The sequence below is a fragment of the Megascapheus bottae genome, chromosome 37 (assembly GCF_031878675.1).
Source record: "Megascapheus bottae isolate mThoBot1 chromosome 37, mThoBot2.hap1, whole genome shotgun sequence".
NCBI classification, from domain to species: Eukaryota; Metazoa; Chordata; class Mammalia; order Rodentia; family Geomyidae; genus Megascapheus; species Megascapheus bottae.
The window spans coordinates 1,945,599-1,960,894 of record NC_143545.1 but is presented as its reverse complement, the minus strand read 5'-3'; the positions used below and the strand labels follow the sequence as shown (position 1 = coordinate 1,960,894).

Sequence of the window (15,296 nt, the reverse complement as noted above, 5' to 3'; positions counted from 1 at the left end):
GCGGCCGGAAGGGGTGGGACCGCGGGGGGCGGGGCGCGCTTCCCCGCGCATGCGCATCCTGCTTCCGCCCCGCGCGGCGTCAGCGCGGTCCCCGGCTGCACGTGTGGCGTTTGTGTCGGCGAGGTTCGCGGGTTCGAGCCGGCTGGGGCCGCGCGCGGGGCTCGGGAGGGGCACGGCCGCGTCTTCACGTCCCGCCCGCGCCCGCCGCGTCGCCCGAGGCCTCCCCCCCGTCTCCCGGCGCCGCCATGGGGCGCAGGCTGGACCCCACGAAGGAGAAGCGCGGGCCCGGCCGCAAGGCCCGGAAGCAGAAGGGCGCCGAGACCGAGCTGCTGCGCTTCCTGCCGGCAGGTGAGGCCGGGGCCCGGCGCCCCCGCTCCGCCGCGATCGGGGGGCCCGCGCGGGGGGGCCTGCGGGGCGCCGGGGGCCCGCCGGGGCCTCCTCCACCGCGGGCGCTCCGCCGCCCGAGCCACGGCTCCGGGTCCGCCTCGCGCGTGGCGCCCTGGGGGTCCCCGCGGCCGGCGTGCCAGGCGGGAGCCCCCGCGCCCCGTCCGCGCTTGGGCTGGGTCACCCGATTAGGAGCAGCCCTGGAAGACTGATCTGGTCTGTGTGTGTGTGGGGGGGGGTAGCCTCGAACCTGGATCCTCCCATCTCAGCCTCCTCCATAGCTAGAGTGACTGGCAGGGGAGCCCCAGGGCCGGACCGGTCTCCTCCCTTTCATTACCATGCAAACTCAGCACATCTCTGCGCCCATGCCTCACTGGGTGTTTTGTTGCTGTTGTCTTCTCCAGCTGATGATGAAAGTTCCAAGAGACTGTCCAGCCGGGCTCGGAAGAGGTGAGTGTGGATGGACACGCAGGGGCCCGGCGGGGTTGTGGGCGATCTCACGGGGCGCTCAAAACAGGTCCCCATTTCCTGTCCTTTTTCAGGGCAGCCAAGAGGAGACTGGAGTCCACCGAAGGCCCTCAGACAAACAAGTCTCCTGGGACCAACACCTTACCTGCAAGGATACAAAAAGGTCAGTCAGGCCACCAGGTAACCTAGTGGTAGAGTGTTTGCCCAGCATGCACCAGGCCCTGGGTTTGATTCCCTGATACCACGTACAAAGAAAAGGCCAGAAGTGCCACTGTGTGTCTCAAGTGGCAAAGGGCTAACCTTGAGCAAAAAGTGTCCAAGGATGGTGCCCAGGCCCTGAGCTCAAGCTCCAGGACTGGCAAATTAATTGATGAATTAAAAAAAAAAAAAAGTCAGTCAACCTTAGGGAGAGTCATTTCTGGAACAAGAACAAGAGTCAGAGCCCTGTGCTGGTGGCTTGGTTCTTTAACCTTAGCTACTCAGGAGGTTTAGATCTGAGGATTTTAAGTTCAAAGCCAGCCCAATCAGGAAGTTTTTGGAGTTTGGGCTCAGGGCCTGGGTGCTGTCCCTGAGCTTTTGGTTTCAAGACGAATGCACGACCATTTGAGCCACACTATCGCTTCAGGAATTTTTTTGGTAGGTCATTGGGAGAGCAGAGCCTAACCAGCCTTCTTGTCCAGGCTGGAGGCTGGCTTTGAACAGCAATCTCAGCTTCCGGTGTGGCTGAGGTTTGACAGAGTTGAGACACCAGTGCCGTGGCTTTGGGGACTTTTCTCTCTAGTGAGCCAGCAAAAAAAAAAAGCCTGAAAGGGAGCGGAGGCGCAGGTATAGCAGAGTGGCAGACTTGAGCAGAGAAGTTCAGGGACAGCACTCAAGCCTTAGTACCCACCCCCCCAAAAAAAAGAAAAGTGAGGGGGGCTTACATCCCACCCAGACCCTCTCTGTAAACGGGGACGTTTGCAGGTGCCATCCAGACTTCCGGTCAGAAGGGAGCCCAGACCTTGCTAACTACTGCTCGGAGCAGGAAGCGCCCGGCACCAACACACAGCAGTGATGAGGAGGAGGAGGAGGAAGAGGAAGAAGGTGCCGAGGTGACCAAGGATGATCTGTGGGCCTCTGATGACAGTGATGCTGACATGGTAGATGACTACGGAGCTGGCTCGGAGGGGGACGACGACGATGATGACGAGGAGAAGGTCTGAGGGGTTCTCGTCTCCATATTCACAGCCCAGTCTTTGGAAATGTCCCTCCCCTCCCTGCATAGCTCAGTTTGTGAGCCTTCTGATAGCCTTCTGTCATCATAGCTACTCAGGAGGCTGAGAGCTGAGGATCATGGTTTAAAGTGAGCCCAGCAGTAAAGAATGTGAGACTATCTCCATTTAATCTCTACAAGACAGGAAGTGGGACTGGCTTAGAGGTTTAGAGGTTGGGTGGTAGGCTTGAGTTGAAGAGCTCAGAGGCAATGCCCAGGCCTAGAGTTCAAGCCCCATGACCCACAAAATAACAAAAAAGCAAGCAAATGTAAAAGAGCCACAGGGCATAGAGCATCCGGGCTTTATAAGAATGGTGGTTGCTTGCAGCCGTGCACAGGGGCTCATACCTGCAATCCTAGCTACTCCGGAGCCTGAGATCTGAGGATGGTGGTTCAAAGAGTGAGATTCTTACCTCTAGTTAATCACCAGAAAACCAGAAGTGGTGCTGTAGCTCAAGGGAAAGCGTGCTAGTCTTGGTTTGAAGAGCTCAGGGACAGCGCCCAGGCCCAGAGTTCAAGTTCCAAGACCGGAAAAAATAAAATAAAAAAGAATGATGGTTTCTGGGTGGACACTTCTGTGCCCCACTAACAAGACGTGGCAGTTCCTGCCAGGCACCGGGGGCTCGCGCCCTGAGTCCTGAGGATCCTGGTTTGAAGCCAAGACCCCAGGAAAGTGTAGATTCTCTAACTAACCAAAAGTCAGTAGAGGCGTGGCTGTCGTGGTAGAAAGCTGGGCCAGAGGAGAAAGCTCGGGGACAGTGCCTAGGCGCCAAGTTTCACCAGTAACCCCAGAAGAGAGCCAGGTGGTGCATGCCTGTTTTTTGTTTTTTTTTTTTTGTATTTTGGTGGGTGAGAGAGTGCCAACCATGGGGCTTGAATCAAGAGCCTGGGTGCTGTCCCTGAGCTTTTTCACTCAGGGCTGGTGTTCTACCACTGAGCTCCACTTTGGGTTTTGGATGGTTCCATGGAGATAAGGGTCTCCTAGGCTTTTTCTGCCAGGGCTGGCTTTGAACCGCCCCAAGTAGCTGGGATGACAAAAGTGGCACGTGGCTAGTGGGTGGGTGGACTTCCCTTCCCAGCCTGGTTTTCTTTCTTTCCAGCTGTTGCCCATTGAGAGAGCGGCCCGGAGGCAGAAGGCGCAGGAGGCCGTGGCCGGGTGAGTGTGGGTGCTGTGGGGAGCCGGGAGGGCCGAGAGCAAGGAGTGAGTTCTGGCGCGTGACTCACCGTCCCTGGACTTGGTTCAGAGGCCAGTGGAGCGAGGAGGACTCTGAGGAAGAGGAAGAAGAGGATGCCCCGTCCCCGCGGCCCAGCAAGGATGGAGAGGCAGAGGGGGGGCTGCAGATAAACGTGGATGAGGATGAGCGATTTGTGCTGCCCCCTGCTGGAGAGGCAGAGCAGGATATCCTTCCTGACGGAGGGAGGATGGGGGGGGATGGGGGAAAGGACTGGACAGCCCCGGGGCCTCTCGGACTGTTGGACAATCCCTTGACCGGCCCACATGGCCAGGCCCCCGACCTGCAGCGCGTTCACAAGCGGATCCAGGACCTCGTGGCGGTGCTGCGTGATTTTGGGGCGCAGCGGGAAGCAGGCCGGTCCCGGGCGGAGTATCTGAGCTGTCTGCAGAAGGACTTGGCCACCTACTACTCCTACGGGGACTTCCTGCTGGGCAAGCTCATGGATCTCTTCCCTCTGGCCGAGGTGAGCCCCACCCCGCCCTCCTTGCTGTCCTTGCCCTGGGGCTGGAACCCGGGGCCTGGGCAGGGTCCCTGTGACAGACCCGTCCCTGTCCTGTTGTCCCCGACGCAGCTGATCGAGTTCTTAGAGGCCAACGAGGTGCCCCGTCCCGTGACGCTCCGTACCAACACCCTGAAGACCCGTCGCCGAGACCTGGCACAGGTGAGGGCCCGGGGCCGCTGCCGTCCTCCCATCCAGCCCGGGAGCAGGCAGGCAGCCCGGTGAGGTTTTCTCCCTTCCCTCGGTGTCACTTCCAGGCTCTGATCAATCGCGGCGTCAACCTGGACCCCCTGGGCAAATGGTCCAAGACGGGCCTGGTGGTGTACGACTCGTCGGTGCCCATCGGTGAGGGGGGGGAGCGCCCTGGCCCGCCGCCCTGCCCTGCTCTGGGAGGGAGGCGGCTTGTCACAGGTGGTCCCTGTCCCCACAGGCGCCACCCCCGAGTATCTGGCCGGCCACTACATGCTCCAGGGCGCCTCCAGCATGCTTCCTGTCATGGCGCTGGCGCCCCAGGAGCATGAGCGGGTGCTGGACATGTGCTGTGCCCCCGGCGGCAAGACCAGCTACATGGGTGAGCCAGGAGGGGAGGGTGGGGCCGGATCTGAGGGCTGGGGGGGGCGGCCGGAGGTGGGGAGGGCGGCTGCCCACCCCCTCCTCATTCTCCCTCCCCCCCAGCTCAGCTGATGAAGAACACGGGCATGATCCTGGCCAACGACGCCAACGCCGAGCGCCTCAAGAGCGTGGTGGGAAACCTGCACCGCCTGGGCATCACCAACGCCATCGTCAGCCACCACGACGGCCGCCACTTCCCCAGGGTGGTGGGGGGCTTCGACCGCGTGCTGCTGGACGCCCCCTGCAGCGGCACGGGGGTCATCTCCAAAGACCCGGCCGTGAAGACCAACAAGGTGGGCGGGCGGGCCTCTGGGGGACGGGGGGCGGGGCGCTGGGGGCCGGGCCAGCCGTTCACCCCCACCCCACCCTGCCCCACCCAGGACGAAAAGGACATCCTCCGCTGCGCCCACCTGCAGAAGGAGCTGCTCCTGAGCGCCATTGACTCCGTGAACGCCGCCTCCAAGACGGGCGGCTACCTGGTCTACTGCACCTGCTCCATCATGGTGGGCTCCGCCCCCGGGGCGTGGCCGGGCGGGTGGTGATGCCGGGGGCGGGGCTCCAGCGTGTTAGGCTGGCTCCGCCCAAGGGTGTGGCCCGGGGGCGGGGCTCCAGCCTATTAGGTTCCGCCCCGGGCGTGGCCAGTCGGGGCAGTGAGGCTGGGGGCGGGGCTCCCGTGTGTTAGGCTCCGCCCCGGGCGTGTCCAGTCCGGTGGGTGTGGCCTGTGGTTTGGGGGCGGGGCTGACCCTGGCGCCGCCCCTCCAGGTGGAGGAGAACGAGTGGGTGGTGGACTACGCCCTGAAGAAGCGGAACGTGCGCCTGGTGCCCACGGGCCTGGACTTCGGCCAGGAGGGCTTCACCCGCTTCCGCGAGCGGCGCTTCCACCCGAGCCTGCGCGCCACGCGCCGCTTCTACCCCCACGCGCACAACATGGACGGCTTCTTCATCGCCAAGTTCAAGAAGTTCTCCAACGCCATCCCGCAGGCCCCGCCCGGTGGGTGACCGGTCCCCCCCACACACACACTCCACGGTGGTGTGCCGGTGAATGCGGGTCCGTGGACTGGGCCTGAACTCGGCGCCCGGGTCCTGCGCTTGAGCCACGCCGCCGCTTGGAGCGGGATTTCAGGCCTGAGCTGAGCTGCCCGGGTCTCCCCAGTGGCCACTGGAGGCGTGGCTGCCGAGGGCGCCCTGGTCCTTGGCGGAGGGTCCCCGGGTATCTGCTCCCCACTCGACCGGGCTCCTCCCTCAAGCGGCCGCCATTCCCCACTGAGTGCCTGCCCGTGGCCGGCTGTGGTTTCTCCAGCTTCTTGGCCCGGGCTGGACCTGCTGGTAATAGAATATTCCCCTGCTGCTCCGGCATTTCTGGGCAGGGCTGGCGCCGGGCCCCACAGAGCCATCAGCAGTTCCGAGGCTGTCACACTAATTGCAGCTCGGGCTCTCTCGCCATCTTGAGGCTGGCCGGGATCTTGAGGGGAAGGGTGGGGTTTTTGGAAACTGGAGGCTTCAGGGCGTCTTACAACACGACGTCTTACAACATCTCTAAACCCCGACTGATTGGGCGGGGTGGGGAGGGGGGCCGAGTAATTGAACCCAGGGCTGGCCTGTGTCAGGGGAATGCCTTACCCCTGAGCCGTGCCCCCAGCCCTGTTGTCCCTTACAAAGCTGACACCTGAATGTCACCAAAACCAACATCGGCTTGTTTCCTGTCGTGCTGGGGTTCCTCCTTTAGTTTCTTGAGTTGCACGGGAGCTTACGTTGAAGGAAATAAGAATGGTCTCTGACTTGAGTCAATAAAGCCAGGTGCCTGGGGTTTGTCCTGGCGACCCTGGCATCCCCTGATCCTGAGGGTGTCATGCCACCGATTGCCCTCTGGGGGTACAGCAACTTGTCCCCCCTCCCCTGTGTGGGTAATGGGGGTCCCTTTTTCCACGCGGGGTCTGATGGAATCAGGGCTTGAGTTGAGGCCAGATGAGGAGACCTGGGCTCCGGGGGACAGCTCTCAGCTGTCGGGGCCACTCCACTCAGGACATGCAGAAGCAACCTGTGAAACGAGCGATCCCAGCCCTTCACACTGCCGTGTTTCATTTCACCCAGGGAAAGCGGCAGTGGACACGCCCGACCAGAAGGCTCAGGTCACCCCCGCACCCCAGGACAGCACCCAGCCCGCCAAGAAAGCCAAAGGAGCAGTGAAGGCCAAGCAGCCCGCGCAGAAAGGGCTGAAGCAGAAGGCCAGCATCCCCAAGCTTAATGGCGTCTCCAAGGGGTCGGGCCGCGATCCATCCCCGGCCCCTTCTGCCACGAAGGCCCCCGCGGCCTCCCCCCTGCACGACCGCGCTCCTCCTGCTGGGAAGGCAAGATCGGGCCCGAAACCCAAAGCGGCGGGGAAGCTGAAGCCACAGGCCCCCAAGCAAGAAGGGGTTCCTGCGGGTGCCGGCCCAGGAGCACCTGCCAGGCCAGGCGTCCCCAGGACCCGGCCCAGGGACCGCCACCACTCCCCGGGGAAGGCCCGAGCGGCCGAGGACAGAAAGCCCGCCATGAACGGGGCCCCCAAAGGACGGGCCAGCCCCGCCGCGTCCCCCCGCAGTGCCAGCCGGCCTCCGCCAGCCAAGAGGAGGCGAGCGGGGCCCCCGCGGGCCGGCAGCCAGCGGCCTTAGCCTCGCTGCCCGAGGCCGTGGGTCCCGGGAACTGTGGGCCTCCGGGAGGCCGCGTCCTCTGCAGAGGGGGCAGACCAATACACGGCTTGTCCCCCCCACTGCCTCTGTGGTCTTTGAGGGGTCGGGGTCCTGGGGGGCGGAGGGGGGAGCAGGGGTGCCGGACCAGCTTGGGGTTCCTAGGGGGGCTTGATCTGGGGTGTCTGCAGAGGGGTGGGCGTGGGGGGCTCCCGCCAGAGCCCTGGGGAGTGGGGAAGAGGGGAGGGGGCTCCCATAGAGCCCTGGCAGTGGGGTTCCCGGGGCGGGGGGCCCGGTCCGCGGCGCAGCGCCCTCCGCCCCTCCGTCCCCTCCGTGCGGGTCTCCGGCCCCGGCCGCTGATTGGTCGGCCTCGGCCCGCCCCCTCGCCCTCGGCGTCCCGCTCCGGCGCTCTGATTGGCCGCTGGCGCGGCGCGGGCGTCTGATTGGCTGCGCCCGTCCCTGCGGCCGGCCCGGGTCGGGGCCTCCCGGCAGAAGGCGCCGCGGCCGCAGCCATGAACCCGCTGCTCGGGCCCAGCCTCTTCCTGGTGCCGCCGGAGCGCGGCCTGGCGGGGCCGCCGGGGGAGCCGGGCCCGGGCCTCGCGGAGCTGCCGCCCGCCGCCGGCGCCCCCAGCCCCGGCCCGGCGCCGCCCGCCGCCATGGCGCTGCGCAACGACCTGGGCTCCAACATCCACGTGCTGAAGACGCTGAACCTGCGCTTCCGCTGCTTCCTGGCCAAGGTGCACGAGCTGGAGCGGCGCAACCGGCTGCTGGAGCGGCGGCTGCAGCAGGCGCTGCGGGCCGGGCCGGGCCGGGGCGGGGCGGGGCGGCGCGACCGGGCGGTGCAGGCGGGCGGGCCCAGCCCGGAGGCCGCGGCCGCCGGCGCCGCCCCGGCTCCCGCGCGCCCGCCGCCCGGCACCATCTGGTCCTTCTCCCACCCGCGCCGCCTCGCCCCGGGCCCCGACCCCGCGCTGCCGCTCCCCAGTCCCGGCGTGTCGTGGGTGCATCCCGACGGGGTCGGGGTCCAGATCGACACCATCACCCCCGAGATCCGAGCGCTCTACAACGTGCTGGCCAAGGTGAAGCGCGAGCGCGACGAGTACAAACGCAGGTAGGCCGCGCTGGGGCGGAGTGGGGGGGCCCCGGGTCTGGGGTACCCCCCCTCCCCGCTCCACACCATCCACAACGCCCCTGCTGGGGCCTGAGCAGGAGGAGGGGGGCTGGGGGGCCTGGCACCCCCGGTGTCCCCCGGCCAGGCCGCCAGCAGCCGTGCCAACTGGCTCAGGGGTTCAGGGGTGTGGGTGACACCCGGCCATTGGAATCTGGGGTCCCCCTGGCTCCCTCCTTTGGGGTGACCTGAGGATCGAAGCCCCTCTGGAGGATGAGGTTGACATTAGGAGGGGAGGGAGGAGGGGGGGCGCTGCCTCTGGTGTGTGGGGGGGTCCGGTCACTCATCGGCCTGGCTCTCTGTGAAAGGTTCCAGCCGGGCCCCCTTGTCAACCCCAGCTACTCAGGAGCCAGATCTGAGCATCGCAGTCCCGAGCCAGCCCGCCCTGGGCAGGAGAGGCTGAGAGGGCTGTATTCACCAATGAACCAGCAAAAAGCTGGAAGTGGAGCTGTGGCTCAAAGGGTACAGCGCCAGCCTGGAATGAAGAAGCTCAGAGACTGTGTTTAGGCCCGAGGTCAATCGAATGAATGAATGAATGAATGAATGTTCCAGGACCTCAGGGCCCCCTCTTCTGACAGAGATCACCCAGAGGGCAGGCCATGAGCCAGGTCCACGTCGCGTAGGGAGGGAAGTGACAGTCACCGTGGCTTTGGTTTTTGCTTAGCTACTGTGACCACCCCCCCCTCCCCCCCCCCTCCCCCCCCCCCCCCCCCCCCCCCCCGCTTTTTTACTGTTGGTCCTGGGGCTTGCTGAGCTTTTTTACTCCAGGCTGGTGCTCTACTCCTTGAGCCAGGGCTCCACTTCCACCTTTGGGCTGGAGATCAGAGTCTCATGAACTTTCCTGCCCTGGTTGGCTTTGAGCCATGATCCTCAGATCTCAGCCTCCTGAGGAGCTGGGGTGACAGGCGGGAGCCACTAGACCCCCCTCCCCCCTCACTGTAACCCATCATGGCTTCTTAGCAGAGGGGGAGGACGGACCTACTTGGATTTTCTGGAACATTCCTGTTGGGTCTGGATTTAGCAAGCTGCTAGATCCCAGGTTGTAGGCTTCTGGGGTTCAGTCCTGCCCTCCCCCTCACACCGGCCTGTTGTGTGTGGCCTGTGTCATAACTGCCCTCGTGGGGGGTTCCATTTGTCCCCCCAAACTGCCACTGGGGTGTCATGCAGGCCTCGCCTGCCTCTGCAGGACCCCACACCATTCCCAGAGGCACATGGACAGTTCTGGAATTCATCCACACGACCACAGAACAACTGTCTCGGGCTTATTTATTTATTTTTTCACTGAATGAGGTGTCTGTCCTTGGAGCAGCTGTCTAGAGCAGCAGAGATTCATTCCTTGGGGGGGGGGGTGGTGACACATGGCTGAGCCCAGGTCCCTAGGGCCTTTTGCTCACTCCATCCCCCCACCCCCTCCCCCACCCCGCCTTGGGGTCCCCTTATCATTGGATCTTCAGGGGCTCACTGTAGTACCCGCACGACACACACAGACGACTCCCGCTTTGCACAGGTGGAAAAGGGGACCTCATGTTAATAAACAAGATCTGTGTTCAGCCCCCGGGTTGGTGACTGGCACCTGTCACCCCCAAATACCCAGGTGGCCAGCCTGGCTGGGAAAGTCTGTGAGACTTCATCGCCAATAAATCAATAATAATAAAAACAAAAAAGAAAGACGTGGAGCTGAGGTTCAAGGGGCCTCGAGTTCAAGCCCCGGTACCACACACACACACACACACACACACACACACACACACACACACACACACGCGCGGCCAATCTGGAGGTGAACCTGTTTTTGTATGCAACCCTGTCTCAGTAGAGTCCTAGTGATGCTTCCAGATGATTTCCCTCCATCCTGTAACACTTCCTCATCTTAATGAGCTTGCTGGTTTACGTTTCCATCTGAAGGTATTGGGGTCACTCAGAAAGACTTCCTGGCCTTTTCCTGATGTTTCCAGCCATCTTGCAGCCATCCCTCCCCCTCCCCAGGGCCTTTGAGTGTGGGGATCTTCGGGCATAACGGGGGTACCGGATGGCACAAGTCACCTACAGATGCAGAAAGCAGTCTTGTGCATGCTCAGGATGTTATGTGGGCAGTGCAGGCGTAGGCGTGTGTGTCTGTGTCTGTGTCTGGTGCTTCAGTGGCAGCAGAGGGAGGGTGGGAGCTGCAGGCCAGCCTGCGCTACTCAGTGAGCAGCCGGGACACTGGCCAGGCTGCTTCTCCACCGGCCCCACGGGGAGGGGCAACCTGGGTGACGCAGAGCTATTCTTAGGACTGCTGCATTGCGGATGCAAGTGAGACACGCAGGGGGACCGGCAGGCATGGTGCGCTGGGCAGGGGAGAAGCAGGAAGGGGCGGGACAACATTCTGGGGGATCCTAGAACCCCTGCTGCCCTCTGCTGCTGTTGTGTGTGTGTGTTTGTGTGTCTGTATGTCTGTGTCTCGGGCCTGGGCCTTGAACTCGGGGCCTGAGCTCTCTCCCTGAGCTTTCTGGCTCTACCACTTGAGCCACAGCTCTACCGCTGGTTCTCTGCTGGTTCCCTGGAGATCAGAGTCTCAGGGATTTTCCTGCCCCAGGCTGGTTTTGAACCGCGATCCTCAGATCTCAGTCTCCTGAGTAGCTGGGACGCCCGGCTGACCACCGGTGCCAGGCTCTTAGCATTGGTGGGGTGTGGACATTTCTCTCTGGCGCTCTGCCCTTCTCAATCCAGAAAACCCACATTGGAACGTGCTAAGAACTGAGCAGCCGTGGGTCTGGCTAGCCAGCTCGAGGCCCTGAGTTCAAATCTTGGTATGGCCCAAATCACAACCACCACCACCACCGCCATCATCTGAGCAGGGTCTGGGGTGTGCTGGTGGCGTCGAGGCCCCAGTGGGGCAGCTGCTCTTAAAAATAGCTCCTGTACACGGCTGGAGGCTCCCAGCAGGCAGCTGGTGAGCCGGCTCTGGCCAGCTCACATTCCTCGTGTGTGTGTGTGTGTGTGTGCGTGTGTGCGTGTGTGTGTGCGTGTGTGTGTGTGCGTGTGTGTGTGTGTGTGCGCGCGTGCGTGCACACGCATGCGTGGCAGTGCTGGGGCCTGTACTCAGGGCCAGAACTCAAGGCTGGCGCTCTACCACTTGAATCAGTGCTCTACTTCCAGCTTTTCCCAGGTTCACTGGAGATCAAGGGCCTCACCACTTTTCCTTTACTGGGCTGGCTTCCAACTTGCGCCCTTAGACCTCCAGAGCAGCCGGGATCATGGCTTGGCCTGCACATTCATGTGGAAAGCCAGTTCCCCACCAGGGAGCCAGGGCCGGTGGGGGGAGGACAGGGAGGGGGGAGGACGGGGAGCTGGCGGGGGAGGACGAGGAGCTGGGGGAGAGGACAAGGAGCTGGGGGGGAGGACGGGGAGCTGGGGCCCCCCCAGGGTCCCCGGGCTCTCGGGACCTGCGCTCTCCTCTCCCCAACGTGTGTCAGGTGGGAAGAGGAGTACACGGCGCGAGTCCAGCTGCAGGAGCGCGTGAACGAGCTGCAGGAGGTGAGGGAGGGAGGGGGAGGGAGGGCCCCCCGTCCCATCCCCCCCCCGGGCCGTGACCCACCCCGGGCCTCCTCTGCCTAGGAAGCCCAGGAGGCCGACGCCTGCCAGGAGGAGCTCGCCATGAAGGTGGAGCAGCTGAAGGCGGAGCTGGTCATCTTCAAGGGGCTCATGAGCAATGTGAGCTCCGCTCGGTCCCGGGATGGTGGGGGCCCCGCCCCTCGTCCCGGCCCCGCCCCTGGTGCACTTGCCACGCCCCTCGTCCAGGCCCCGCCCCGCGTCCCGGCCCCGCCCCTGGCACGATTGTCATTGCTCAGCAGTGGACAGAGAAGGAACAGAAGGCGCGGCGCATGCGCGGGGGCGGCCTGTCGTCCCCCACCTCGGCCCGGGGGCGGGACGGGCCCCTGGAGGTGACGGGGTCTGCTGGGAGGGTGGTGCCGCCCACCCACCCGCCCGCCCCCTCTCCCTCCTCCCCCGGTGTCACCCCCCCACCCCGGTCCCGAGCAGAACCTGAGCGAGCTGGACACCAAGATCCAGGAGAAGGCCATGAAGGTGGACATGGACATCTGCCGCCGCATCGACATCACCGCCAAGCTCTGCGACCTGGCCCAGCAGCGCAACTGCGCAGACTCGGTCCACGCGCTGCAGGTGGGCCCCACTGCGCAGGCGCCTGGCATTCCCCCTCCTCCTCTTCCCCATCGTCCACCCTCCCCACCCCCCGGCCCCTCTGGGGTCCCCGTCCTGACCGCGCCCTCCCCCCCCAGGTGCCCACGGGCCGGCGACGGGAGCGCAGGGCGGCCCCAGAGGACGGGGCGGCCGACGGCGTGGGGTCTGGCCCTGCGGAGACCGAGGAGGACAGCGCGGGGCTGGGCATGGCGGAGGAGATGCAGCGCGTGCTCAGCCAGCTGTGAGTCCCGGGCCACGCGGGTCCCCAACTCGCTGACCCCGCCGACCCCGCCTTCCGACACCCTGCCACGCCCCCGCGCTGGCCCCGCCCCACCGGTCACGCCTTCTGATCCAGCCACGCCTCCACGTAGGCCCCGCCCCACCAACGACACCTTCCCACCCGGCTCCGCCCCCACGCTGGCCCCCCCGCCGACCACGCCTTCCCACCCGACTCCACCCCTACGCTGAGCCCGCCTCACATGAACTCTGCCCCCACTGACCACACCTCCAGTGCTGACCCCGCCTTCCATGCTGACTCCGCCCCCCACGGACCCTGCCCCTTGGACCCTGCTGACCACGCCCCCGACGACTCCGCCCCCATTGGCCACGCCTGCCACTCAATCCCGACGCCCCCCTTGCCCGGCCCCGCCCCCCACTGACTCCGCCCCCCGCAGGAGGGAGCTGGACGACGATGATTGCGACAGCCTGAGCTGGGAGGAGACCGAGGAGACGCTGCTGCTGTGGGACGACTTCTCCGGTTATGCCCTGGCGGCCGCCGAGGCCCAGGGAGAGGTGACCCCTCCCCTGCCCCCCCAAACCAGAGAGCGGTGACCCCGCCCCTCGAGCCCCCCACCTGCCGCACCCCGCCGCTCCGCTCATGAATTCTGTCTGTCCGCCTCCCCCGCCGCGGCCGCAGCCGCAGGAGGACAGCCTGGAGAAGGTGATCAAGGACACCGAGTCCCTCTTCAAGACCCGCGAGAAGGAGTACCAGGAGACCATCGACCAGATCGAGGTGCGGCCGCCCGGCCTGGGCCCCGGCCCCGCCCCCTCCGGGCCCCGCCCAGATCCCGGCACCGGGCCACGCCCCGATCCAAAACCACGCCCCCTCCAGACCCCGCCCCGCGGCCCCTCGGCGCCCGAGGTTCTCCCGGCCGCCGCCGCCGCCGTCTCCTCCTCCCCGCTCCTCCCCTCTCAGTAAGAGCCCGGGTTTTCCGCGGGGATTCGCTCCTGCCCTGCCCTTCCCCTGGGGCGGTCCCGCCCTGCCCCTGCCCCGGTCCGCTCCGGGCTGGAGCTCCACCCCTTGGTCCTCGGCGCCGCCCCGGCCTTGCCGCCCTCACCCCCCACCCCCCCCCCAGCTGGAGCTGGCCACGGCCAAGAACGACATGAACCGGCACCTGCACGAGTACATGGAGATGTGCAGCATGAAGCGGGGGCTGGACGTGCAGATGGAGACCTGCCGGCGCCTCATCACGCAGTCCGGGGACCGGTGAGCCTGGGACGCCCCGCCCCCGCCCGCCTGATCCCTTACCCCGCCCCCCCGCCTGCCTGGGCCCCCGCCCCCCGCCCGCCTGATCCCCCCTCCTCCTGATCCCCCGCCCCCATCCACCTGATCCCCCTTCCTGATCCCCCGCCCCCCATCCGCCTGACCCCCCCTCCTGATCCCCCGCCCCCATCCACCTGATCCCCCCTCCTGATCCCCTCCTCCTGATCCCCCTTCCTGATCCCCCGCCCCCCATCCGCCTGATCCCCCCTCCTGATCCCCCGCCCCCCATCCGCCTGATCCCCCCTCCTGATCCCCTCCTCCTGATCCCCCTTCCTGATCCCCCGCCCCCCATCCGCCTGATCCCCCCTCCTGATCCCCCCCTCCTGATCCCCCGCCCCCCGCCCGCCTGCCCCCCAGGGTGACCTTCCGCTTCCTTCTAGAAAGTCTCCTGCTTTCACTGCGGTCCCGCCTGGCGACCCGCCGCCTGCGAGCGAGGCTGAGGACCCCGATGGCGACCCCTGCTCCCCCGACGGCTCCCTGAGATAGGCCCTGCCCGCCCGCCCCGCCAGGGCCCCCAGCGCCGCCGCCCCCTCCTCCCCGGCCTCGCCCGGCCCGGGGCTGGGGTCCAGGACGTGGACTCAAGCCCCGGCGCTGGCCTTCAGCTGCTCCCTGGAGGGAGGCGAGGCCCCAGCCTTTCCCGCTGCCGCTCAGGCCTCCGGAGCGGCCGGGGCTCCAGGTGCGGGCGCTGCTGGCCTGGCTGTGGACCCCGGCGCCCCCCGTGGGGATGGCGGGCCTGTGTGCCCAGGATTGTGTGCCAGTGGAGCTCGGGCTCAAGGGCCCAGTGCAGGGCCGGACACGGTCACCCTGCACGCCCGCCTGTGCTCAGGGCATCCACGGAAGACGCCTTCTCTCCACCACCCACCCCTGACACGGGGGAGGGGTGTCCTGGCTCACAGGGACCTGGGATGGATGAATGGAAACTTTGACAATACCGTGTGGCACTGTGGTTCTTGAGCGCTTTCCCCCCCACCAGACACGCGTTGTAAGCACTCAGCCCCCCCACACCCGACAAACATGCGCATGCTCAGAAACAGCACCCCGCCTATCACAAGCATAAAGCAGTTAACCAGGCACGCAGGGCACCACAGCTCATCCTGTGCAGACAGGCACGGTGGCCCTCTGTGAGGCCAGGTAACTGGATTATCTTCGAGGTCACCCAGCTCAGGCAGGACGTGGCTAGTGAGTCACAGCCGCACCCCAAACCCTGAGGAGAGGCCATGTGGGCCTTTGGGTGTTCCCAAGGCCCCATATATGATACAATTGTCAGAGAATGCCTGGTAGGAAAACTTGGGG

General features: G+C 65.4%; 2 protein-coding genes across 2 annotated transcripts; both read left to right on the top strand.

Annotated features, from left to right (window-relative positions):
- Positions 1–79: 79 nt before the first annotated feature.
- On the top strand, positions 80–7,195 carry Nop2 (NOP2 nucleolar protein). Its single transcript, XM_090325103.1, has 14 exons — positions 80–348; positions 789–834; positions 927–1,015; positions 1,816–2,048; positions 3,205–3,260; positions 3,349–3,505; positions 3,605–3,802; positions 3,911–4,000; positions 4,096–4,183; positions 4,269–4,409; positions 4,514–4,743; positions 4,831–4,953; positions 5,213–5,441; positions 6,542–7,195. The coding sequence occupies exons 1-14, from the start codon at positions 246–248 to the stop codon at positions 7,099–7,101; spliced, it is 2,343 nt and encodes a 780-aa protein (XP_090181229.1). The 5' UTR covers positions 80–245; the 3' UTR covers positions 7,102–7,195.
- Positions 7,196–7,628: 433 nt separating this feature from the next.
- Positions 7,629–14,546, top strand: Iffo1 (intermediate filament family orphan 1). The gene is made up of 9 exons (XM_090325075.1): positions 7,629–8,224; positions 11,737–11,797; positions 11,879–11,974; positions 12,302–12,442; positions 12,559–12,701; positions 13,135–13,252; positions 13,377–13,472; positions 13,816–13,946; positions 14,384–14,546. Exons 1-9 carry the CDS (start codon positions 7,629–7,631, stop codon positions 14,487–14,489), a joined length of 1,488 nt encoding a protein of 495 aa, XP_090181201.1. The 3' UTR covers positions 14,490–14,546.
- The last annotated feature ends 750 nt before the right edge of the window (positions 14,547–15,296 follow it).